The sequence below is a fragment of the Clarias gariepinus genome, chromosome 23, assembly GCF_024256425.1.
Source record: "Clarias gariepinus isolate MV-2021 ecotype Netherlands chromosome 23, CGAR_prim_01v2, whole genome shotgun sequence".
Classification (NCBI taxonomy): Eukaryota; Metazoa; Chordata; class Actinopteri; order Siluriformes; family Clariidae; genus Clarias; species Clarias gariepinus.
Genome location: NC_071122.1, coordinates 11,676,124 through 11,701,121, shown reverse-complemented (window position 1 = coordinate 11,701,121; position 24,998 = coordinate 11,676,124). Strand labels below are relative to the sequence as shown.

Here is a 24,998-nt window from a genome sequence, read left to right as displayed (position 1 = left end):
ACTCACTCAGGGTTTCAAGTGAATTGTTGTCCACCAGGGGGAGCTCTTGCTTAACTTGTGCTTAGTTGAAACAGTTAAATCTTTGTCTCATATGCATTACAACACAGTGAAATTCACTGAGGTACAAGAGAGCTAACAAATTAAAGTGAAAACTGTATAAAGTGTCTTGGTGAGAATGAGGTGCTCAATGAGATGTCAGAAAACTTCAGAACGCATTAGTACAGATTCTACAAGTCACTGGAACAGGTGTGTGTGCACCTGTTCTCTGCGATAGGTTGGCACTTGAGTTATCCTTGAGTTAAACAGGACAAGCAGTAGACAGAAATAGATGGATGGATGATTTCCTGTGTAATTTAGCTGAAAAGGCTAGAACTTGTTTAACTGGAAAAGGCTTCACCTGTGAGGTCATAGACAGGGGGTGACAGAAAAGGCATGAAAATGAACACTGAGAAATTCACCACTGGTTCCGAAGGAGGTGTAAAAATGCATACTGAATACTAGGGTTAAAAACAAATAACGTAATTTTTAACTAGATTTTTACTATACCAATGTATTTTATAGTTTATCACACGGTGGCTTACACTTATGATACTTTAGAGTGCCAGGATCCCTAGTCGACACAGAGCTTAGGTCACTGTCTGTGCAAACGTGCTCCTCGGTTCTCCAGTTTCCTCCCATTTCCAGGAACATGCAGGTATGTGGATTGGTGATGCTAAAGCTACGCTCACATTACAAGCCATGTTGTTTACTCTTAAGTTTGTTTTGGTCAGATTGGATTTGTGTGTCATGCTGGTTCACATTCAGAGTTACAAGTGGCTTCTATCTGACTCTAATGTGGATTTGTCTTCTGAAACAGCACACAAAACACAACACATATGTGCATACACTCAGTAATAAAAAAAAAATTTAATGTGGTTTCAGCAAAAATAAGCTTGGGATTTTACTCTGAAGTATGGCAAGGAGTTAGTTGGCTGTATTTGTTTCGATCCAAAAGAAGGAAGCGAGCCAGATGCCTAAACTTTAGCTGTTTTAGCAGCTATTGCTAGCACGGCTATGAAATACCCACGCATGCACAGTGGCAGAAAGTTGCATGAATTCCGATCTGACTGTTCTCATTCAAGTCACCTGACCATGTATTGACCATGTATTGACCATGCAGATCTGCATCCTTTAGGGTAAAAAAGTTGGATGTAAGTCACTTCAGGTGGGTAATGTGTAATGTGATATAAGTCACAACACTGGTGTGAACAGGAGTGTGCATGTGTGTGAATAAGTGTGCACATTCACGCACATTCAGGCTGAATTCCCGCATCACATTCTGTGTTCCTGGGATAAGAACTCCCCTGACTAGGACCATTAGTGTCTTTAGCTCAAATACAAAACATTAAAAACCAAAAATTAGACACCAAATATCTTGGCTGATCGATCTACGTAAGTGAAAAATCAGTTCCTTCAATGTCACATAATACAATTTCATTCTAATGTCTTTACATGGCATTATGAAAAAATGCGTAGATGCAGTTGTGGATAAGGTGTTGTGTTTTTGTAAATAAAAAATCCCAAATTAGGCAATATGAGATTTAATGCAAAGAAAGATTAAATAAAAATTAAGGTCTACTTATGTACGTACATATAACAATTTTGTTTTCCATAACTCTTTATTCAGTACAGTACTGTATTATATCAGGTCTATGCCGCCTTTATTGATACAGAAAATGCATATAGATATAGTTTCTTTTAACAGTTCTAACATAAAATGAGCCTACATTTTAGTATTACAAAAGTTTCTTAAAGATATCATATTTTATACTGAGACTTCAAAGAGTGCTGAATCTGGTGCTGTCTCGAACCTCCGTAGTTTTGATCAGTAGTTTAGGGGGTGGAGAGCTGACCTGCTGGTAGCCATTCATTCCCTTGGAGCCTAGAATAAAAAAGACATACTTATGTTTTATACCAAAAAAAAAATGACAATACTAAATTCTCCTCCTTTTTTCTTTTTAGTTTTGCAATAACGCTATAAGGCTGCTGTTGCTGATTTGTATGGGACGGTTCTAGCCTCGGGTTTGGCGTCATGCAAACACACTCACCTCAAAAGTTCTTTAGTGATCTCAAACCAACTTGTTTATGTGGTTTCAGACTCTGTATGACACACTGTTATCTATAAAATGGACAAAAGGACATTGCAGAGCTAAAAATACTATTTGTAATCATTTTTGAAATGCACAGTATGTGTTTTTAAGGAAAATACATTTTATTTAATCATATTATTGTGTATGTAGAAATCTTATTACTGACCCAAACATCTTTTGAGGTGATTGTGTCTAAAGCTATACAAGCGGTTAAAAAGTGTAGACATGAACCAACATTTGTTGTAAATGTACAAAATTCACTGTAATTCAATCTCACATTAGCTCAGACGCATCATGAGTGTGTCAGCTGAACTTTGGAATGCATTTTTGCATGTAACAATGGTTGTTAAATTTGGCCACAATTACTTTCAATGTCCTTGTGGTCTCCATGACAAACTTCACAGTTGGTGTGAAAAGTTGAAAAATGACCAAGACTTATATTAATGTTCTTACTGTGTACAAATCTCAGTTTTTATTTCATTTAAGACTTGAAAAAAGCCAAACTATGCCTTTTATTTATGGTAAAAAAAACAACAAAAAAACCACATTTGCCAAATCTAGTTGTTTTATAGTCATGTTTCTAAGCTTGATACTCACTGTAACCCTGCATGGATTGAATGCTGACGACGCCCTGCTGCCCAATTCTGTCCTCCTCGCCCTCCAGCAGCTTCCTATAAGTGGCAATTTCGATGTCCAGTGCCAGCTTGACATTCAAGAGCTCCTGGTACTCCCGCAGCTGGCGTGCCATGTCCTGCTTGGCTCTCTGTAGCGCCTCCTCAAGGTCTCTGATACGAGCTTTGGCCTCCTTCACAGTCAGCTCACCACGCTCCTCTGCTTCAGCGATCTGGTTCTCCATGTTAGTGCGCTGGGAGCAAGAGGGTTTTCTAGTTACATCTTACAAATATTGGACACTTATTCAAAAATTATATGGAAATATACAATTTTTGGACTTTACATAGTAGGTCTTACCATAACCATGATAAAGTTTTTAGTAAATATAAATGAATGAATGATTTCCATTTATTTATACATGAGAATATTTTACCATTCTCATGTTCAAAATCTGCATATTTGAAGAGGAGAGTTAAAAAAGTTTTATTCCCATGTCTGCTACCTTTGTTCAGTAATGACATCTTAATATGTCCAATACCCAATACTTTACCCCCACAGCCTGCAAATAGAAAATAACCCAAATTTGTTCTAAAAACCCACAGTTTTGCATATTCTAAATGAAAAATTTGTTAATTAATTTATATAAAAATGTAAACTTTATCTAGTAAGCCGTTACCATGCGGTATGTGTTTGACCAGATTTCTTACATAGATTATTTTCCCTAAAAATGTTTATTCATTATTCGTCATTATTCATCAGTCATTCATTATTCATGGGTTTTGTACCTGGGCCTTGATGGATTCGATTTCGCTCTGCAGGCGGCTGATCATGCGGTTCAGCTCGGCGATCTCAGCCTTCGTGGTCCTCAGCTCATTTCCATACTGTGTAGCCTGGCTGGCCATCTGGTCATACTGGAGAGAATACACAAACACATGCCAGACATCCCCAGTGTATGTAGCAATAACTGAACATTAATTGGCATAATCATGTTGAAATATTTTACTTTTTAAAATATGAAGGAACTCATAAAGCTGGATGAAAGCCTACAGCCAGATTAATGATTATACAGTATGTTTCAGTGCCATCAACTTATGGTAAGGAAATAATTAAACGTCTTATGTTCTAGTATATGATTCTAGCATGATTCGCATGATTCTCAAAGAGTCCACTACCTTAGACTTGTACCAGGCCTCAGCTTCCTCGCGGCTCTTGGCTGCGATCTCCTCATACTGGACCTTGACCTCAGCCACAATCTGGTCCATGTTGAGGTTGCGTGAGTTGTCCATCTGCACTACGACGGAGGTGTCCTTGATGCTGGCCTGCATCTCACGCAGCTCCTGTATCAACAAGGAAAAAAATGCTAGCGACCTACTTAAGTTACTTTCACTTCCACTATATCAACTACGTATATCTATATCTGCAGTATTTTGTTTTTTGACACGTAAAGTAATCCAAAGTTCTAAATTCACTTTGATCTAATTATGTTTTATTTGTATACCGCAGCTCTTTTAAGATTAGTTAATGTTACAAAGCAGCTGTACAGATTTCTAAATCCAGTAGTAAGCCGGAGACGGCAGTGTTACCTCATCGTAAATAGTCTTGAGGAAGTTGATCTCATCAGTCAGAGCACCCACTTTGTCTTCCAGATCAGCCTTCACCAGGTATGCAGAGTCTACATCCTACAAACAATTCATTGGTCTCTTTTCAGGTCAGGAATGAAATATATGTTTCTGTGCACCGATATTGGTTTAATAACACCTGTTCATTTATTACATTTATTAAATCACACACCTAATATAACATCAGTCATTTAAAGACAAATACAAATGAATTAGAGATCAGATGTTGTTCTGCCTGGTTAGGATAAAATCCTGCAGCTCTTTCTGTTCAGGCTTCCCAAAGCCATGTTAGGAGCTGGGAGAGCAAATCTGTGGACTATATATAGCTGAAAAACTGGATGAAGTCAACGGTTTTAAGACCTGACGCATTAACTAAAGTTAATAAATTTGATAACAATAATCCCTAGTTCAGTGCCATTAGGAGTAGATACATTACTGTGCAGAAGTCTTGCGCCAGCGCTCATTTCATCATATTTTGCTTCCAAAGAGACAGCCTTTATGTATTTGTCATGTGGAATAGATCTCCAGACTTCCTAAAGGACCTTTTGGCTCTTATTTTCAGTCCAATGTTTTTTTTATTTTATTTAAGCTACATAGTGACCTATAAATAATGCAAGCATAAAAAACATCTACCTTATGGCATGAACCAGTGCGAAACAGGTGCAGATGATGACAGATGATGATGCTAAATGTTGAGTGGTTGGAACAGACAAGAGTGGAAATGAGGTTGCTGCTGAGAAACTTTTTGCAGTAAAACCTCCCGTTTATTTAATCAAGGGGACACCACAGCAGACCCTCTAATCCGCACACAACCTCGCATAGGATTTTTGTTTGTTTGTATGCTTGTTTTACACCAGATGCTCCTTCTGATACAACCCTCCCATTTTACCCGGGCTCGGGACTGGTACTGCATTGGAGTTTGGGCATTGCCAGGGAGGCAAGAAGATGACTTTTACACAGTAATGTAGTTCAACATGTTGGACAGGAAAGGGTTTGTACTTGTACTTTTCCCATGAGGGTTATCATTATCAAAAAGCATCACTTATCACATCTCCGTAATGTTAACTCTGTAGGGTGTGGTGACTGGAAGGCAAAAGCTGCATACATTCCCCTGTCTATATGGTATTTTTAGAGAACAAGTAGTTCCTCAGGCTTTCAACTCAAACATCCCATATTATTTTCTTGTCTAATTAGGCTTATCCAGATTAGATTTGTTTGCTGTACATCATTGCAAACATGCACTTATTAACACATAACTAAAATAAATTCTGTGTAATTATTGGTTATAAGAATATAAGAATTAAAGATACTTATTGGTCCATCACACATGTTAAAAGCTAGAGTGCTGGCTGTTGTTCAAGGCTAGCAACATTATCCCTCAGGTACTTGTGTTACAGCATGTGAGAGACAAGTGACCCAGTTCAGCAACTTCTCTCCAAAGCTACTCTAAGTTACAGCAACATTTTTACGGTTCATAAAATAATGCAATCACTATATAATTTTTCAAATGTGACAAAAATATTTTTTGTGTTAGTAAAATAAAACATTTGCAACGGAGACAACAGAGTTTTTTTCCATAGAATAGACATGGAAATATAAGATAGTGTAATATGTAATTCTAGAAATGTCACCGGTCAACACATGTCATTCCTTAATGAGTGGTTAAGAAGTTAAGGTTTCTAGCATTGCTTGTACAGTACCAGAGGCAAAATGTTAGATATATCATTCTAACCCACCCAGGGCTCCGTTAAAATATAATATACATAGGTTCAGCTTTCATAAATATTCATCTTTTTAAACCTTGGACACTTCCATTGTGCCTTTGTATCAGGTTGTTTACTCTTCTCCCTTGTCTTATTGTAGTAGGATTAGACCTAAAGCGGACAAAAGACCCTATTGTCCATATGAGTGCCCCTGAGAGGACGGTAGCGGAATCAAACCTTTTTCAAGATGACAAAGTCGTTCTCTAGGTTGTTTCTCTTGTTGATCTCTTCTTCGTACCTGAATCAAAGTCAACAGAAATGGAAGGGATTACTGTACACTCAGAGCTTATCTGTTATTTAAGACACTCTATTGTTCCATATAATATTATGACATCATTCATATGTTTAATCTGCTTTCAAAAACTGTAATATAATTTAGATTCATGAATAAATTCCAATCCACAATTCACTATAAACACCAGTAGTTAATATTTTGGGGGGATTTTAGATGTACTATTTCAGTAACCTAACCTAATATTAAGACATTTCTAGTTTGTTAGTTTTATTAAAGTTGCCTACTTGTGTTTGAAGTCTTCCACCAGCCCCTGCATGTTCCTCAGTTCCCCATCCAGCTTGATTTTGTCATTGTTGACCACGTCTAGCTGTCTGCGCAAATTGGCCATGTAGGCCTCAAACATGGGCTCAATGTTGGACCTGCCGGGGGTCTGACCCTGCAGAACTTCCCACTTGGTCTCCAGAATCTTGTTCTGCTGCTCCAGGTACCTCACCTGTGAATGAAAAAAAAAAGCCAAAGATAATATTATGAAAAGTTTTGGAATGTTTGCTAGGATTAGGGAAGTGGTCTAAAAATGAGATGGAAAAAAGATCTCCTTGCTATGTTACTCCATGCAGCTGAAACAAAAAGACTCATTGTTTCCCCTGATGCCTGTTATTATCTGTAGTATCTTATAGACCTTGCTGAAGGATGAAGTCCAGTGTGGTGCCAAACTAATCAAAGATTCATGGATTTCCAACTCAATTTACAGTTTGTATAGGTCATTAGGTGTGAGTGATTGAAGCTTTAAAATTAAATGCATATGTTATTAACTATGCTACCAGACTTCCAATGTTCTCATGATGTCTCTTAATGTGTAATATTATACATCTTCGCTTATTGAGGTTTGTCTGCTGTCCCTAAAGAAGCTTGATTCTGTGGGATTATTGGTTAAATGGAATAATTAAATGTCCTTTAGTGTATTGGTCCATCACACATGTTAAAAGGCTAGACTGGTTTCATTTATTGCTGTTGTGCCAGGGGAGTGACACTAATGGAGCAACATTATCCCTCAGTTACTTGCGTGGCAGAGCTAGATGTACAAGGCATGCTCATAGATCAGCCACCCCTCTTCAAACCTAATCTCATTCTTTTTGAACACTGATCTGAGGCCAGTACTTAAAAAACCCCTTTGGCCCTGACTGGTATCAGTAAAAGTCTCTGTTTCAGTCCAGGAGGCCCCTGGGATTGGGTTGCCATTGTCCCCCAAGCGCACAAAGGTTCTCTTCATACTCTTAGGGATAGTGGTGTCTTAGGTGACTCGCTCAAGCCTGACCTGCTTTTTATCCGGTTACAGTCCAGCTTTAGAGAAAAGGGCCATGGTGCTAAAGCTCAACTATCGTTTTCATGAGCTTTCCAGCAGTGTTAAGCAAATCGCTCTTGTCTGAGAACACTTGGGCTTCTTAGATGTCTAAAACTAAGTATCCTTTTAAAATGGAATGGGGTCAACAATTTCACTCCTACTTTGGCGTCACAGACCCGAAGTACAATACCGTCTTTGTAAAGCAGCCCTTTAAACAAGGATGTGTTGCTCCTAGTAGAAATGTCAGCAATTTAAAGGCAAAGAAAGGCATTGATCAACTTGTTGACTCTACCTTGTAGAATGTCATGTCTGGATCTGCCGTAACGATACATTTTACTTTCTTGGACCAATAACCCAAATCTTACCTTGTCGATGAAGGAGGCAAAGCGGTTGTTAAGAGATTTCATCTGTTCTTTTTCCTGAGTGCGAACCATCTGGATGTTGGGGTCGATCTCCAGGTTGAGGGGGGCCAGCAGGCTTTTGTTGACGGAGATGCTGGTTATGGGGGCGCCCAAGTAGGTGCTGCTGGTGCTGAAGTTGGGTGACAAACCTCCAAGGGACATTGTGCTAAAGCCAGAGCTATAGCCGCCATAGCCACCAAGTTTCCCGCTGCTCCTTACAGAACTACTCGAACTGATTCTCTTGCTCCTCAGACTCATGGTGAAGAAATAATGGACTAGTGGAAGGAAGCTGAGGATGCTGTGGGAGATGCTGTGGAAGTGCAGCAAGTGACCAGTGGAGGGCTTTTAAATCCTTGGATTGGGGTGGAGTGAGAGCGATGTTGTAAAACCTGTTTCAGTAGATGCGCATGCGCACACGTGCCTGGACAGCCTGGTCTTTATGGATCTCCTGTCTCCGGAACAGGGAGTGCACGTATTCACCTTGTTCCACTCCATATCCTCCCACATTCTTTACACACACCCACTACTACTTCTGATACCTCTCTCCATTTCTCTCTCGCTCCACTAAACTCTAACATAATTAATATAGAGGAGCATACATCTTAAATCTCAACATGATATCCAGTTGGTTTTGCATGTATATCATACTATTGTACCTTTTAATATTTTATTTTATGAACTAAAAAATTAAGGACTCATGGTTGCAAATTCAAAACAAGAATGTGACCAGAATACCAGTATAGTGGTTAGTGGTTAGCCCAGGCACCTGTTAATCACTTTGTTGTCTAAATTAATAAGTTAAAAGTATAATATGTGGAAAATACTTAAATAAAGTACAGCTACACAAAAACAATATTTAAATACAGTAGGAGCTAATTGTACCTCATAACTTGCCACCTCTTTTTACTACAGTGTTGTCCATAATAAACTGCTCCTATTTTTATTTTGGCAAGAGCATTTAAAACTTGAACAAAAACAGATAACTGTGATTTACTGATGAGTTGGTAAGATTAATTTTACTTTTTAATGATTGTAAATAAGATCTTAGCTCAGGAACGTCATTATAGGATAACTGTGTGCAGAGCATAATGAATTATTTAGTTATTTCTTGGGGATTCACATTGGGCACCTGGTTTAACCCTGAGAACTGGATACTATGACTGTTGAGTTTTCCATGTTCCCTGTGTCTATGTGCGATGAACCGGTGTTCCATTAAGAGGTGTATTCCTGCCTCCTGCCCAGGCTTTGCTCTGGATTCACAATGACTAGGATAAATGAATAATTGAATTCAGGTCATGTAGGTTTAGGGTTTCAAATATCTCTACTTGTGTTTTTATATAAATAAAAGATATTTTTTACATGCCATGGATTAACCTGCCTGTGTAAATGCAGAACTGTTTTTTGCATGTGCTTTTCCAGTGGCTATTTCAGGTAAATACTATATATATATATATATATATATATATATATATATATATATATAAATTTATTGAATTATTAAAAAAAAAATTCTCAGTATAATACAACATGTATATTAAAATAATTATGTGTTCCTTTAATATAAACTGCTTGAACAAGTCAAGTTGTTCTCCTTCAACTTCTCTCACCAACAAGAGGTTTTTACCTGCAGCAGGACCTTTAAAATAATATTAATGATGATAATAATAATAATAATAATAATACCATTTATTAATTTATTCATTTGTGTAAAAGGACTTTTTTGGCTCGAAAATTTTAGTCCAGTCCTTGTTCTCTACATGATTAGTTTTAGAGGGTATTTTTTGTTTGTTTTTTAAGCCACATAGTAATCTATCAATCAATTAAGGATTAAAAAATCAATTTAAGGCATGAACCAGCATACTGCTGAATTCTGAGTGGTTGGAACAGACAAGAGGGGAAATGAGGTTGCTGCTGAGGTTGTTACATAAACAACCAATTTTTAAATTGTACACTTTTAAATTGGGCACTTTGTAAACATTTGTACACATTTCTTTAATTAAATAAAATACAATTATGTATGGCTAAAGACCTTTACATACTGCAGTGTTGTAAGTACGTGTAATAACTGGAAATGTCAATTTCAAGTTCAGTTTTATTTGTCAGATTTATCAAACGGACTGTGTAAAATCACTAAAATGTTTTACCACAAAAACATTTAAAAAAAAATTTCCTCTGGGATTAATAAAGTTCATTGAATCTTGAATCTTCTAACATAGCTCAATTCACAAATATACAGTACATAGTTCCAAAGGAGGATTAAAATGCTACATACATAAAGTCACAGCCTATGAGTTAATTATTAATTAAATTAGGCAATATGTTTTTATTTGTTTTGCAAAAAGCTGCCACTGAAAGCCGATGTGGGATTCTGAGGAAAAAAATATAAGCATGTGCATGTGAATAAGTCGAGTTCCTTCATATTAGCTTGCTGCGTTTTGCTGCCTTGGAATCGCTTCTGGGTCTCTTTACAGGTTTTCTCCTCAGGCTCACCTCCACTGGGTAATGATCACTAATATCCAGAGCCTAATGAACACACAAATATTACAAATAGAACAATTAAAATGAGACAACATTATATAAATATGTATGTTTGGATAGATTTTCCTGCCCTTGTTGACATATAGAATGTGTTCTGCTTTTCATTATGATAAAAGTGAAGCAGTTAGAAAATAGGAAGTTCTTGAACATTTCTGTGTAAAAACATTTTGCACACACATAAAAGAGTTATAATAAGGTAAAAGTTTCTTATAGCAAGTGTAACAGTCTGAAAAAGCTGAACAAACTTTTGAATATTTCTTTTCCACAATTTTTAAAAGCCCTCATACAGTACATAGTGATAATTAACCAATGGTTAGGTTACAGTTTCAACCAGGGCATTTAGTTTTTCCCTCTGGCATGTGAAGGCCTTGGTGCACCAGGAAAAGATAAAGCACAAATATCATTTAAAGGCACACATCTAAAAGTAAATTAATGCAGAACACCAGATGTGTTAATAGAAGTTCTTTAAGAGTGAGAGAGACTTTTTGAGGTTCTTTAGGAAGTAAGCATACAATTTGTTATAAAGTTGTAATTTCCCTTGTGTATTGACTTTTCAAGCACCCGGTGGTTATTGTTAACATTGAGGTTTGGCCCTAGTGACGATAAGTGGCGAATAAGTGACGAATTCACTTCGGGATAAGAGACAAATATTTTGAATATAAATGACCTGGGTAAGAATGCAATGGACAAAACAGGACTAAATCTTGCTGATCTAAAATTATATTATAAGTGTGGTGAAACTCTTCACATGGTCAAACTTTGACATTTTATACCATATATAGTTCTTAAAACCACAAGAACTCCAAAAACCATGTGTTCCCATGTGATGTGTTCCCTTTTTTGCATGTACTGTATCTCAAACTGAAGTTACAGCATTTTAAAGCACTTTTCAAAAGTGAAAGACTGAGACCAAAACAAAGCAACAACTGAAGTTAGAAAGTTAATCATTTGTAAATTAATTAATAAAGAAAAAATAGAACTTTACTGTGTGGTGTAATAATCATGCTTTCTAAAGAATCATATTCTTTAGATTTTTTTTTTTAATTATTATTATTATTTTTTTTTTTTTACTTTCTGAAATCTGCACTGCGCATGTAATTTTTTGGATAATTACATGAGCAGAAAAGAAAACATGAGCAGGCAAGAAAACACCCAAAGACAAATTTAATACCAAGCAAAAATGTAAAATAATAAAAGTTTGTCAAGTGTGTTATTTGATCTTATGGTATGATCCATTTTCTCTTATGCTCTTACCGTTTCCACTGACAACTTATAGGCCTCATGGAAATTAAAGGGCTTTGCTGAATTTTTCACTACTGCCTTCAACAGCTTGTCCTTGTACACCACAATCCTAAAGACATATCCAGTTAATAAAGGATTACACACAAGGTAAGGCACAAAGGTAAGCATTTTTTCTATCCTCTAAATCCCACCATCCCAAAAGCAGCTACTGACTTTAATATACCTATATTTTAAAGAAATAATAACAGAATTATTTATATATGATTATTGCAAAAATGCCCTTTAACATGATAAGCACCAATTAATGCCAGGCTGGGGTAAATTTGTATGATACCTGTCATATGTATAGTCATTGGACAGGCTGGCTGTGGTGTCCACATCGTCCCCGATCAGCCAGTGGAAATCTTCATCAGTACGAATCCTGATTTTCTTCATCTTTTTCTTGGAGACGTACGCACCATCAGCGTTAAAGTCACCCAGGAACATTATATTCTGTAAGGCATAATCATAGTCTGTTCATAAAATGACATTTCAAGAATATCATCAGTATTATTAATGCTTGTTCTTCTAAATTTTAAGATTTTAATTTAGGGGTTTCTGGGGTCATGATTACTTTTTACCAATGGATGGTAAAAACAGCATGGATTTAAACTGTTTCAGGGGTCACTTTTCCCTTCAGGACATTTAGAACACTTTACTTACTTCAGTATGCCATTTTTTCTTAACAGCCATGCACACATCATACAGCTCATCTATTTCCTTCTGAGAGTCTTTGGGCTTTGTGTGGACTGGGATCAATACCAGGTCATTTACCACTAGAAATACACACACACCACAAACAAGTTAGGACATGTTTCATTCAAATGTATACATTGTGGTGTCATTATTGTGTGAAATAAATACCCCAAATGTTCCTCTTTTGTCAGTTCAGAAAAAAAGGATATAATATTTACCACTTTACATTTCAGAATAATTCAGGTAGGGTTTTTTGTGCAACAGCTGTATGTCCTTATCTTAAGCTTAACTAGTGCCATTATATCTTGATCATTTAAGTAAATCATTTAAAGTGACAGTCTGGATTAAATGCAGTAACAGTGCAGGTTGTGAAATGTTTAACTGGTATCAATTGTTGAGCATCAGTTAGTTGTCTACATAAACCCTTTTTGTGGTTAATCAATGACATTTCAGTTAGATGGAACATTTAGTTTCTCGAGGAGTTTTATTCCTAACACTGGCTTGCTTGTTATGGCTGAATCTAAATCCATATCTAATTTTTCTTAAGCTGCTCTTTGTCCATTAGGTAATGGACCATATAAATAAAACTAAACTGAATTAAACAGTGTAAAATTTCTGACTAAAAAGCAAGTTTTTATTTTCCATCTTTAACAGTTGTAAAATCTTTAAAATCTTCATTTAATTTGTCGTAATGAGTTAAATATCTAAAATGTGTTCATATTCCTGTTCCTGTTTTTTAGTTACATTATTTTATATTCAATTTGTCACTTTCAAAGGTTCTCATTTATTACCCTTTGGTAGTCCTGGGATTAGAACACAGCAGAAACTTTAACCGTTGCTATAACACTTTCCGACTTATATAAAGTACACAGTATAAATAAATTTAAAATAAAATATTTAACAAATTGATTTAACATGAATGTGAATAATTACTCATGTTAGATAAGCTGAAACGCAGGATGAAGGGCTCTCGTGAGAAGGCATCCTCGTCTCCTTCCTGGTTGTCCTCATATTGGTATGTGTCGATCAGTTTGACTTGGTCTGGTCTAATAAATAAAAGCCAATATTAGTGTTATTACCGGAACAAAATGTATCTTTATAATAGTGTCTACATCATGGTTTTATTAATTTTATTTCATATTTAAATGCAATTTAATCATTATAAGCATTAAACTGCTTAGTTCATGTCCACACAAATTATGGTATTTTAAATTGTCTGCAGTCATGGATGGTGTGTATCAAGTAAAGTCAACACCATCCAATGTATTAAACTAAGCCTAATTTTTTTGGGGAGGGGGGAAATATCCCTAACCTCAAATGTATAAAATCAATAACAAGACAAGTTTCTTTCGTTTTGTACTGGTACTAAGCTGTCAAAAGTGTGAAGAAAAATTCTATTCTATTAGCTATGCTCGTGCTGCGCTCTTCTGCCCTGCATGAAGCTGTAAAAGGCAAATAATACACATTCAATGATTACTCAAGGCTTAGTATGAAAGCATGTGGTTTGGGAAACAGGCCAAATTTTTTAGCCTCTGGTATTGTAATTATAAAATGATGTTATTGTGGTTTCCTCGGTCTTTCAGAAGTGCTGCCAAATTTAAAAAAAATATTTGCCATGATACATAGCAAAACATTTCTTTTTCTTTTAACTAGCATGCTGGTGTTAGGCAGCTAGTACACTAGCTTCTCTGTTAAAATACCTGCCTTTGAGTGTGAAACTATGTGAAATCTTTGTCTGTACTACTTTTAAGTGAGGTGATGAGGATGCCATTGAAGTGGACAGCTTTATGAATTTCTGTCAGTTGCTACTTCAAAAGTGTCTTTTTAAGCCTCACATTGGCTTCTACAGCCTTTTGCACGACCATGTACCATGTAGTATCAGAAAACACTACTTTTCGTTATACTTCCACATAACCGATGCTGAGTGCTGATCTGCGGTACTTGTTAGCACCATCACAGTCATAATGACTGTTTTGCAAGAAGGAAATTGTGTAATGTTTTTTTGTTTGAAGTAACCAATCTTTTAAAGATAGTTTAAATACTCATATAAATTCACCTGTAGAGGCATGCAAACTGCTCCTTGTAAAGTGAGCGGCCCAGACTGGAACTCATCTCCATGCGGTAAGGATGCTTCTTGTTAGCGCTGTTAAACAAACAAAAAGAAATTATAAAAGCTTGAGATTTCTTTGCCATTGTCATGCAGAATACATTGACATTGCTGATATTTGTTGATACAGACCCTGTGCTGTTCAGCCTCTGCAGGAATGTTTCCATGGCCTTTCCTTTCTTGTCCACTACTTCAAGAATCACAATTATGCTATAACGAGACACAATCTATAAGGACATACAAAACACATACAATTTTAGATTTAAATAAGGAAGTGGAGGATTACAGATGATCCCATCTCCCACAAGTGAGCTGAATAACACTAATCAATTGTATACCAGTAAACTGGTGACAGGATGACAGGCACCCAAGGCTCGTCTACCTGTGTACACCAAAAGACAGGCCGTCCACCGCCAATAAAAGGATTTGCTGCTAACCTCCTAGGTCCAGACATTACAGCACACCCCAAAGGCCCAGAGCTGTTTTGGTGGCACAAGGGGAACCTACACAACATTGGGCTTAATGTTTGGGGTGTTAATATTATGGCTTATCAATTTATTTAGAAATTAACCCTGTCATTTTACATTATATAATTTTTACTGTACCTCCTATAAGGTCCCATCAGGTATATGTTAAAAAAATTTTAGTACAGTACAGTAGGAAATTTATATTAAAATATAATTAAATTTTAAAGACTTTGATTCTGGTTAAAGATTTTCTATTTAAATATTTACTGAAAAATGTATTGTAAAATTGATGGTCAAATTTTTAATAGTATATTTAGCTCCTGCTAAACAACCAAATAGTATGTGCAATTTTTAAGCCTTTGGATAAAAAGAATTTGGGTACATCAAATTTGACTTGGATGGTTAAGACATCAGCACTCTGAACAATGGTGTCTTTTTCCTGTTGTGGTCAGGGAAGTGCCAAAACAGGGAGAATGAGAAGGAACTTCTTCCCACAGAAAAACTGCTTCCTTGCCCTCAAACAGGAAAACAAATACAGTCCCTTCACTTTGTTCAGAATATAGTCATCCTGTTATATACTGCCACCTATCTTTTATAACATTTATATTTTTGCATTTTTCCTTTTCTATCTATGTCCGAGACACCTCAGCGGGATCGTCATTCCCAGACGTACAGCCTTCTTTAAAATGTTTGCACCATTCAAATGTGGCTCTTCTGTAAATGTCAATCGATTTTCCATCTTCATTCATAAGAAATTTTATCACAAGTCCTGCTTTGTCTTAAACACCCCTCGTACATCTACCTCAGTTTGATATACAATTCACAACTGCCAATGACTGCACATCCTTTTCTATCTGTATAATAGTAAATTCTGGTTTAAGTAAATTTAAATTTTTCATGTCATGTACAGTTGTAATAAGAATTTGGCTGCATATTGTTCTGAGTATGGTTGGGCGCATGTGACCAAAAATTTATACACGTAAATTTATTGCTAATTTGAGAGAGAACGAAGAGTAGAAGATGTGACTGTTGTGGAGCAGGAAGTAGCAAATATTAGTAAAAGTGAGGTGAGAAGGGCGTTTCTGAGGATGAAGAGTGGAAAGGCTGTTGGTCCTGATGACATACCTGTGGATGTATGGAAGTGCTTAGGAGAGGTGGCAGTAGAGTTTCTGACTAGTTTGTTTAACAAGATCTTGGAGAGTGAGAGAATTCCAGAGAAATGGAGGAGAAGTGTATTGAGACTATGATGTTTGCAGATGACATTGTGCTTTGTAGCGAGAGCAAGGAACAGGTCGAGGAAAATTTGGAGAGGTACGCTCTGGAAAGCAGATAAATTAATGTTAGCTGCAGCAAGACGAAATACATATCTGTGAATGAGAGGAACCCAAGAGGAACGGTGAGGCTTTAGGGAGCAAAGGTAAAGAAGGTGCAGGATTTTAAGTACTTAGGGTCAACGGTCCAGAGCAATGGAGAGTGTGGAAAGAAGGTGAAGAGGCGGGTACAGGCAGGTTGAAATGGGTGGAGAAAAGTATCAGGTGTGTTGTGCGATAAAAGAGTATCAGCAAGAATAAAAGGAAAGGTGTACAGGACAGTGGTGAGACCAGCGATGCTTTACGGCTTAGAGACAGTGGCACTGAAGAAAAGACAGAAAGCAGAGTTGGAGGTAGCAGAGCTGAAGATGTTGAGCTTCTCCTTGGGAGTGACAAGGATGGAAAGGATCAAGAATGAGTTCATCAGAGGGACAACCCATGTTAAATGTTTTAGAGATAAAGTCAGAGAGGCTAGATTGAGGTGGTTTGGACATGTTCAGAGGAGAGATGGTAAATAGCCAGGGGTAGCTCAGTGGTTAAGGCATTGGATTACGGTTCGGAAGATCCCAGGTTCAAACTTCACAACCACCAAGTTGCCACTGTTGGACCCTTGAGCAAGGCCCTTAACCCTCAACTGCTCAGATGTGTAATGAGATAAAAATGTAAGTTGCTCTGGATAAGAGCATCTGCCAAATGCGTAAATGTAAATATATCGGTAGAAGGATGCTTAGGTTGGAACTGCCAGGCAGGAGGTCTAGAGGAAGACCAAGTAGGCGATTTATGGATGCAATGTGGTAGGACATGAAGTTAGTTGGTGTGAGAGAAGAGGATGCAAAGGATAGAGTTAGACGGAGGCAGATGATTCGCTGTGCCGACCCCTGAAAGGGAACAGCCGAAAGACAAAGAAGAGGAAGAAGAATTTTTTGCTAATTTAGATCAAATTTACAAGTAAATTTCATATTAAATGTTATTGTAACTTGAATCTAGTGGTATGACTTATACTATGAAACAAATTTTGTCTTATTTTTACAATTATGTAAAAAAAAAAGAAGAAAGCACCACTCAAAGTGATGTTAATGAGATTACCTTTATGAGATAAGGTACTACATTTTCATCTGACAGCTTACTCGAGCCGAGACGCTGGACATTAAAGGATGCAATCTTCATGATGTCAATCTGTAAAAAAAAAACAGCATAAAGTTTTGAAAATTAACAAAAGTAATATACAGTACCAGTCAAAAGTTGTGGATGCACATTTATTGTTTTTTGTTTAGTAATTCATTTTCTAGATTCTAGAACAATACTGGACTAATTTCACATGTGGAATTATGTAATTAAGAAAGAACAACAAAAACAGTCAGTTCTTATTTTAAGACACGCAGGTCAGTTGTCCTGGAATAGTTCTTTCAAGAACAGTATTGTTAAGTGCATTTGCAAAAACCATCAAGCTGCAGAGGAGTAGTTCATTTAGAGTTATCAGTGATTTTTGAGGCTGAGAGCCTCAAAAATCACTGATCAGTGAGAAATCATGTCAGATTAGTGCGGTTATGAAGGCGTTACAGAGCATAATTACCAGAAGCATCTCAATATCAATTGTTCAAAGGAGATCATTGCTTATTTTTGAGCATACAGATTAATAATAACTGGGGGCGAATCACGAGTTCGATTCCCGGATGATGTAACCTCTCGCAGCCAGAGGTCTAGAGAGAGCTGATTGGCCGAGCTCTCTCGGAGGGGAGGGATGAGAAGTACTCAGGGCTCCTACATTAATCACGGCTCTACAGCCAATCAGGGGCGTCTGTGAGCTCACGCACGCGGAAAAAGCGGATAGCGCTGTCTTCCGAGTGTGTTACTCCGCCCCCAACGTTGCGTGAGCAAGCAGTTTGAAAAGAAGCGGTCAGCTTGCGTCACGTGGTTCGGAATGGTTAGTAGTAGCCTTAATGTGGGCGCCCTCTAGTGACGGACAGGAATTGGACACGACTAAATTAGGGCGAAAATCGGGGGGAACTAACAAAGAAAGCAGTAATAACTAGAATGTAGCAGTTTGGAGATTTCACGGTTACGTAAATGTTAAACAGAAAGTCGCACAGACAACATTTTCCGTATTTCATTAAAAAAGTGCAAATTTAAGTTACAAATGCAAAAGCTTATGTTCTCAGGAAACAGCCTTTCGTGCGAACGTGAAGCAACTCTAACCACAGTGTCACATCTTCATCTGAGAGGAAACCCAAGAGTTTCACATCTCCGCCAATTCTATACAGCAATAATATGATATCTAGGTTAGCTATGACCATCTAACAATCATTCAAATAAAAAAAGTAGTTTTCATTTCAATTAAAACGAAGCTAGTAAGTAAAACAGAAGCTTAAATCTTAAATTACGAAGTTATATATTCGTGTATAAGCCAGTCCTCAAAGCAGAACATTATTCATTAGGAGTTACATTAGAAAAAGGTCTTCCTTCTAACTATAGTTACTAAATAATCCATAGTAGACACAGAATAATAAGCTTTAAGATCAATAATAACCCGGGAGTTAACATTTCCTGACGCTGTAATACAGTAAATTATCTATTACAGTCTGAACCAAACTCTCACTCACCCTTATGTCCGCGTCTTCGTGTGATTAGTGCGCCGGCTCACAGTGTGCGTGCGACAGACGGAGTAGAGCGAGTTGTTTACTTCCTGGAGTAGACTGGGGTGCCACAGACAGTATGCTCTTGGTAAACTTTGCATAGTGTTGCTTACTCAGCGCTCAGTAGGCGTGGACTATGAGCTTTATTTGTCCCACGTAAAACAGAAAAAGTGGATTCGGTACAACTCTTCTCTTCCCTTGTCTTTCTTGGTTGAGCTCTGCATGACACTCCTGAGCTCCCAGTGATCCAGACCTTCTCTGCCCTCGAGATCTGTCTGACTCATCTTATATGTATCTTAATGAATTATAAACTTCAGTCAGTAACTGAATAATGTCAGTAACACAATGACTTAAGTACTTATTGTAATAATAATAACCTAAGGTAAAAATTTTTTTTATTGATTTTAAAATAGATTTTATTTCTGAACATTTAAGTCTTTTGTGCTTATTTGCATTATTACGGGTGTAGTTAAACTGTAATGAATGGTATAGAATACATGTAGAATGATCAGATATGAAAAGAGATAAGTCACTAAACTGATTAAACACATGATACTTTAACAGGCCTACTAAATACTCTAATGATTACTTGTTCATGAACTATGACCCCAGGAATTTCTCTATTAAGAAAAATAAAAATATTATTTGTAAAATCTTATTATTTGTGGCTCTGTTCTTTTTAAATTGTTTCTGTGAACATAAACATAAATTCGTGAAAAGCACTTTAGAATTTGAAACTCAAAATAAAAGTGATATACAGTAAAAATTCTGTCGCTTCCTCATTTTTAAAACTGAAATGCAAAACCTTACACAAACAACAACAACTAGCCACACTGTGTTTGTACATGCCCAACCTTGCCCAGGCATTGCACAAGGGAATTTTCTGAATCCGTTTGCAACTATGTTTCTAAACATGGCTGTCTATGAACACAATTCCCTTTCTTCATGAATCCTGCCACAGTCACGGTCAACCGACCATGTTTGACACACCTGCAAACAGTCACGTGAACGCCGCATGAAAGGACACTTTTGAAAAAAGTAATCCTCAGTGCAATCCTTTTTCTAACCTAAGCCTGTTTCTGGTTGCTATTTCTAATGCTAAACATTTGCTCTCTCAATGTTTATGAATTGTTATTTGCACAATTCATTTTTTATCACATATTTGATCTGTAGTGTTTTGGACTTGTTTGCCAAAACACTACACACTTTTCAATAAAGCCCAGTTAACTACATTTGCATCCACTCCGATCCTCTCTTTGACAGCTTGCCTCATATTAAATTACTTTATTTTATTAAATTACATAAAGTTATTTATAGGCCCACAGTATATGAGGTGCTGTTAACTGGTGATTTTTGAGGCTGATATATTTTGATATTTTCATATGCTTTTAATAATATTTGCTATATATCCTTTTTTTATACCCATTATTTTTATGCCTATGTTTATTTAATTATATTATATTTTATGTTTATTTTTATTTTTACTTTTTAGTGGCTTTTACTGGGGGACAGCAAAGAAAGAATTTCATTGTACGGGGGAACATGATTCTTTACTGTGCATATGACAATAAAACTTGAAAGCTTGTAACTTGAAACTTTCATCATGATGCTTGATGGGTTTGGCATTCATGGTGACATTCATGTCTTAAAATAACAACTAACTGTTGTTGTTGTTACATAATTCCATAATTCCATATGTGTTATTTCATAGTTTTAAAATCCCCAGTATTGTTGTAAAATGTGGAAAATAAATCACTAAACAAGAAACAACAAACAAAGGAATTTGCAAGTGATTTCAAACTTTTTATAATGTTATATATGGTGTGTGTTTTTATTATTAATAATATTAAGAATAGTAGTAGTAGTAGTAGTAATTTTATTTATTTTATGTTTAATTTACTGGGAAAAAACACACTAAGATTAAAAACACATTTTACAAAAATGTCCTTCACAAGACAGTTAGCAACACAACACATGTTCCAGGCATACAAGAACATATAACAAAAAATTACACAAATCTATCACAGCTATCATTAGTCAGTATTGAGTAATAGAATCAAAATACTATTCACAATAGAGAAATATACCATAGGATATTCTACAATTAATTAAACACAAGATGTTAAAACCTCCTAGCAAAACCCTAACACTGACAAACAGATAATGATGCACAGACCTAACGCATTAAATCTGTGAAAAAGGAACCTGTGAGTGTAACTTAAGCTCTTTGTTATGTCATTTTAAGCTCTAAGGAATTTGAGGATAGAGTTTCACTAGGGTCATATCTGTTGCTGTTTTTTCAGATAAAGCCAGATAGACCTCATTGTGATTTTTGTTTGAAAGTTCCTTTTTTTGTTTTGTTTTTTAGTGCCAAACAAGTAATTTCTCTGTATTTATTTACTTAATATTTGAAATTTGTAAAAACTTTTGACCGAATTTGTCATTTTTAATCTAGTTATTATTTTAATTGTTTACACCGAAAGCACTCAAATGATCAGGTTGCTCGCTTTGACTGGATTCTCTCTAACTTGGAAGTCATTTTCTACAAAGTAGGTAATGTTTTCAGACAGTTTTACTTGTTCCTGCAACCTTGCGTGTTTCCATGTATTGTTTCGACTTAGAACAGGCAAGGTGAGTTTTTCCTTTTTTTTTTTTCTTAGCAGTATATATTCTGTTTTAAGCATGTCTGCTGTACGAAACTGACACACCATGCCTAATGCCTATGAATATGCAAGTACTATGGCCCTTATTGCAGTGTGAGTACAGCAATGGCCAAAAGGTTTTTCTCTCCAGGAAAAAGGGACATACATCAGGGACAGAATGATATTATGCAAAAGGTACAGGGAGTGGACAGCTGAGGACTGGGGTAAAGTCATTTTCTCTTTTCGATTGTTTGGCACAACTGGAATAAAAGAACTTGTCCAGAGAAGAAAAGGTAAGCCCTACCATCAGCCCTGTGTCATGCCAACAGTAAAGCATCCTGAGACCATTCTCCTGAGACATATGTGGGGTTGCTTAAAATTAAGTGGTTCAGGGAACAAAACATCAAAATTTTGGGTCCATGGTCAGCAAAATCCCCAGACCTTAATCCCATTGTGGTCAATCCTAAAGATTCGAGTGGATAACTCCAAGCACTGATTATGCAAGAATGGGCTGCCATCAGTAGTTGATTGACTGGGCGTGGCCAGGGCAAATTGCAGAGGTCTTGAAAAAGAAAGGTCAACATTGCAAATATTGACTCTTTGCATAAACCTTATGTAATTGTCAATAAAAGCCTTTGACACTTATGAAATGCTTGTAGTTATACTTCAGTATACCATAGTTACATCTGACAAAAAGACAGCAGACTTTGTTAAAAACACAGCAGACTTTGTGAAAATTAATATTTGTGTTATTCTCAAAACTTTTGGTCATTGCTGTAAGTATTGTATGTAATCATGAATATAAGACAGGCCATTCATCAACCTTGATGCAATTACTTTAGCGTACTGAACCCTGGAGGTGTGAAAGAACATTGCTTTTAAATATAGATAAATCACTGCTTGCCCACTTTGTATTATTTTACTAGGAATTTATACAATGCTGCTTCCTTAACTTAAAGGTTTTTTTTCTCACCTGTGAGTGATTACTAAGCAACTACAGTATATAGTAGTTTTTACAGAAAAATAAAATGACATTTTCTACATTTCGACCTGTCTAGCACATTACATTTAGCATTGCAATGGACTTTAAATACACAAGATTTTCTCATGTGGAAATTTTAAGCTAAAGTAGAGAGGTATAGTAGAAAGGTAAAAGGTAGAAAAAGCACAACTTTGTTGTGGTTTCTAAAAGCACCCTTTTACTGAGTAATGGACGTTAAATCAAGTCTCGTTGTGCTATACAGGGCAAAACATGCTCTTAATCATAACAGGTCATACTGTATCTTCTTCTTTGTCTTTTGGCTGTTCCCTTTCAGGGGTCGCCACAGCGAATCATTTGCCTCCATCTAACCCTATCCTCTGCATCCTCTTCTCTCACACCAACTAACTTCATGTCCTCTCTCACTGCATCCATAAATCTCCTCTTTGGTCTTCCTCTAGACCTCCTGCCTGGCAGTTCCAACCTCAGTATCCTTCTACCGATATATTCACAATCTCTCCTCTGAACATGCCCAAACCACCTCAATCTGGCCTCTCTGACTTTATCTCCAAAACATCTAACGTGGGTTGTCCCTCTGATAAACTCATTCTTAATCCTATCCATTCTTGTTACTCCCAAAGAGAATCTCAACATCTTCAGCTCTGCTACCTCCAACTCTACCTCCTGTCTTTTCTTCAGCGCCACTGTCTCTAAGCCGTAGAGCATCGCTGGTCTCACCACTGTCCTGTACACCTTTCCTTTCATTCTCTCTGATACTCTTTTATCGCACAACACACCTGACACTTTTCTCCACCCATTCCAACCTGCCTGTACCCGCCTCTTCACCTCCTTTCCACACTCTCCGTTGCTCTGGACCGTTGACCCCAAGTACTTAAAATCCTGCACCTTTTTTACCTCTGCTCCCTGTAGCCTCACCGATCCTCCTGGGTCCCTCTCATTTACACACATGTGTTCCGTCTTGCTGCGGCTAACCTTCATTCCTCTGCTTTCCAGAGCATACCTCCACCTCTCCAAATTTTCCTCCACCTGTTCCCTGCTCTCGCTACAGAGCACAATGTCATCTGCAAACATCATAGTCCATGGGGACTCCTGTCTTACCTCATCTGTCATCCTGTCCATCACCAGAGCAAACAAAAAGGGGCTTAGAGCCGATCCTTGATGCAGACCCACCTCCACCTTGAACTCTTCTGTCACACCTACAGCACATCTTACCACTGTCTTACAGCTCTCATACATGTCCTGCACCACTCTAACATACTTCTCTGCCACTCCAGACTTCCTCATACAATACCACAGCTCCTCTCTTGGCACCCTGTCATACGCTTTCTCTAAATCTAAAAAGACACAATGCAACTCCCTGTTACCTTCTCTGTACTTCTCCGCCAGCATCCTCAAAGCAAATACTGCATCTGATGTACTTTTTCTAGGCATAAAACCATATTGCTGCTCACAAATGCTCACCTCTGCCCTTAACCTAGCTTCCACTACTCTTTCCCACAGCTTCATTGTCTGGCTCATTAGCTTTATACCTCTATACCTGTATACCATAACAAAAAGAAACTTTGTTATGATATGACTTGTTATGTAAGAAATTTTAAGACAAATCTGACACAAATGTTACTTACTCTACCAGTTGATGATTTACAATAAGTAATTAAAATCTTACTGCTCAGATGCTTAAGTATAGATGTAGAGTTTTCTCTTGTTATCTTGTAGTGTTTTTCCGCTCATAAACAGGTACATAAAAGCAGAATTAATAAATGTAGATATAAGAAACAACAGTTGTGTCGTCACTTTTTCTTATTATTAGAATGAAATGTGCCTCGCAAATGCCTAGTTTATTGTTGTATAATCCATTAATTAGTTTTGGTGCAACCATTAGTTGCCATTAGAAATCACACATAGAGGAGAAAACTTTAACTATTAGCTATTAACTATGTTAAAAAAAAGATGTGCTAATCTTCTGTATTCTTTTTTTAAATTTATGTGGACTTGAAGTTGTGTTTTAGAACACAGTAATTTATGAAGAGTATAAAAACTGCACTGGGTTGGTTTTTTTGTAACATTATGGGGCAGTCATGTTGAATTACTGGAATCAGTGTTCTTTAGTATGGATTGTTATCATTGCAGGAAGTATTAACATACTGTACAATAATTGTATAAAATTTGATGGAAATCTAAAAAGATTTTTATTAAAATTTGTTGAAAATGTTTTTTTTTTGT

General features: G+C 36.8%; 2 protein-coding genes across 4 annotated transcripts; both read right to left on the bottom strand.

Annotated features, from left to right (window-relative positions):
* Positions 1 to 1,620: 1,620 nt before the first annotated feature.
* si:dkey-222f2.1 (intermediate filament protein ON3) lies at positions 1,621 to 8,419 on the bottom strand. 3 transcript variants are annotated; one of them, XM_053484011.1, is made up of 9 exons: positions 8,066 to 8,400; positions 6,643 to 6,851; positions 6,301 to 6,361; positions 4,325 to 4,420; positions 3,914 to 4,078; positions 3,527 to 3,652; positions 2,727 to 2,994; positions 2,088 to 2,158; positions 1,621 to 1,921 (listed from the first exon to the last, which is right to left on the bottom strand). In XM_053484011.1, exons 1-8 carry the CDS (start codon positions 8,357 to 8,359, stop codon positions 2,133 to 2,135), a joined length of 1,245 nt encoding a protein of 414 aa, XP_053339986.1. In that variant the 5' UTR covers positions 8,360 to 8,400; the 3' UTR covers positions 1,621 to 1,921; positions 2,088 to 2,132. The 3 variants fall into 3 exon arrangements, with proteins under 3 accessions (XP_053339986.1, XP_053339987.1, XP_053339985.1); XM_053484012.1 differs by lacking the exon at positions 2,088 to 2,158 and having other exon boundaries at positions 8,066 to 8,419; XM_053484010.1 differs by lacking the exon at positions 2,088 to 2,158 and having other exon boundaries at positions 3,527 to 3,643.
* Positions 8,420 to 10,179: 1,760 nt separating this feature from the next.
* On the bottom strand, positions 10,180 to 19,228 carry dnase1l4.2 (deoxyribonuclease 1 like 4, tandem duplicate 2). Its single transcript, XM_053484119.1, has 9 exons — positions 19,101 to 19,228; positions 17,587 to 17,676; positions 14,856 to 14,950; positions 14,673 to 14,759; positions 13,550 to 13,662; positions 12,584 to 12,696; positions 12,216 to 12,373; positions 11,894 to 11,990; positions 10,180 to 10,624 (listed from the first exon to the last, which is right to left on the bottom strand). The coding sequence occupies exons 2-9, from the start codon at positions 17,665 to 17,667 to the stop codon at positions 10,517 to 10,519; spliced, it is 852 nt and encodes a 283-aa protein (XP_053340094.1). The 5' UTR covers positions 17,668 to 17,676; positions 19,101 to 19,228; the 3' UTR covers positions 10,180 to 10,516.
* Positions 19,229 to 24,998: the final 5,770 nt, after the last annotated feature.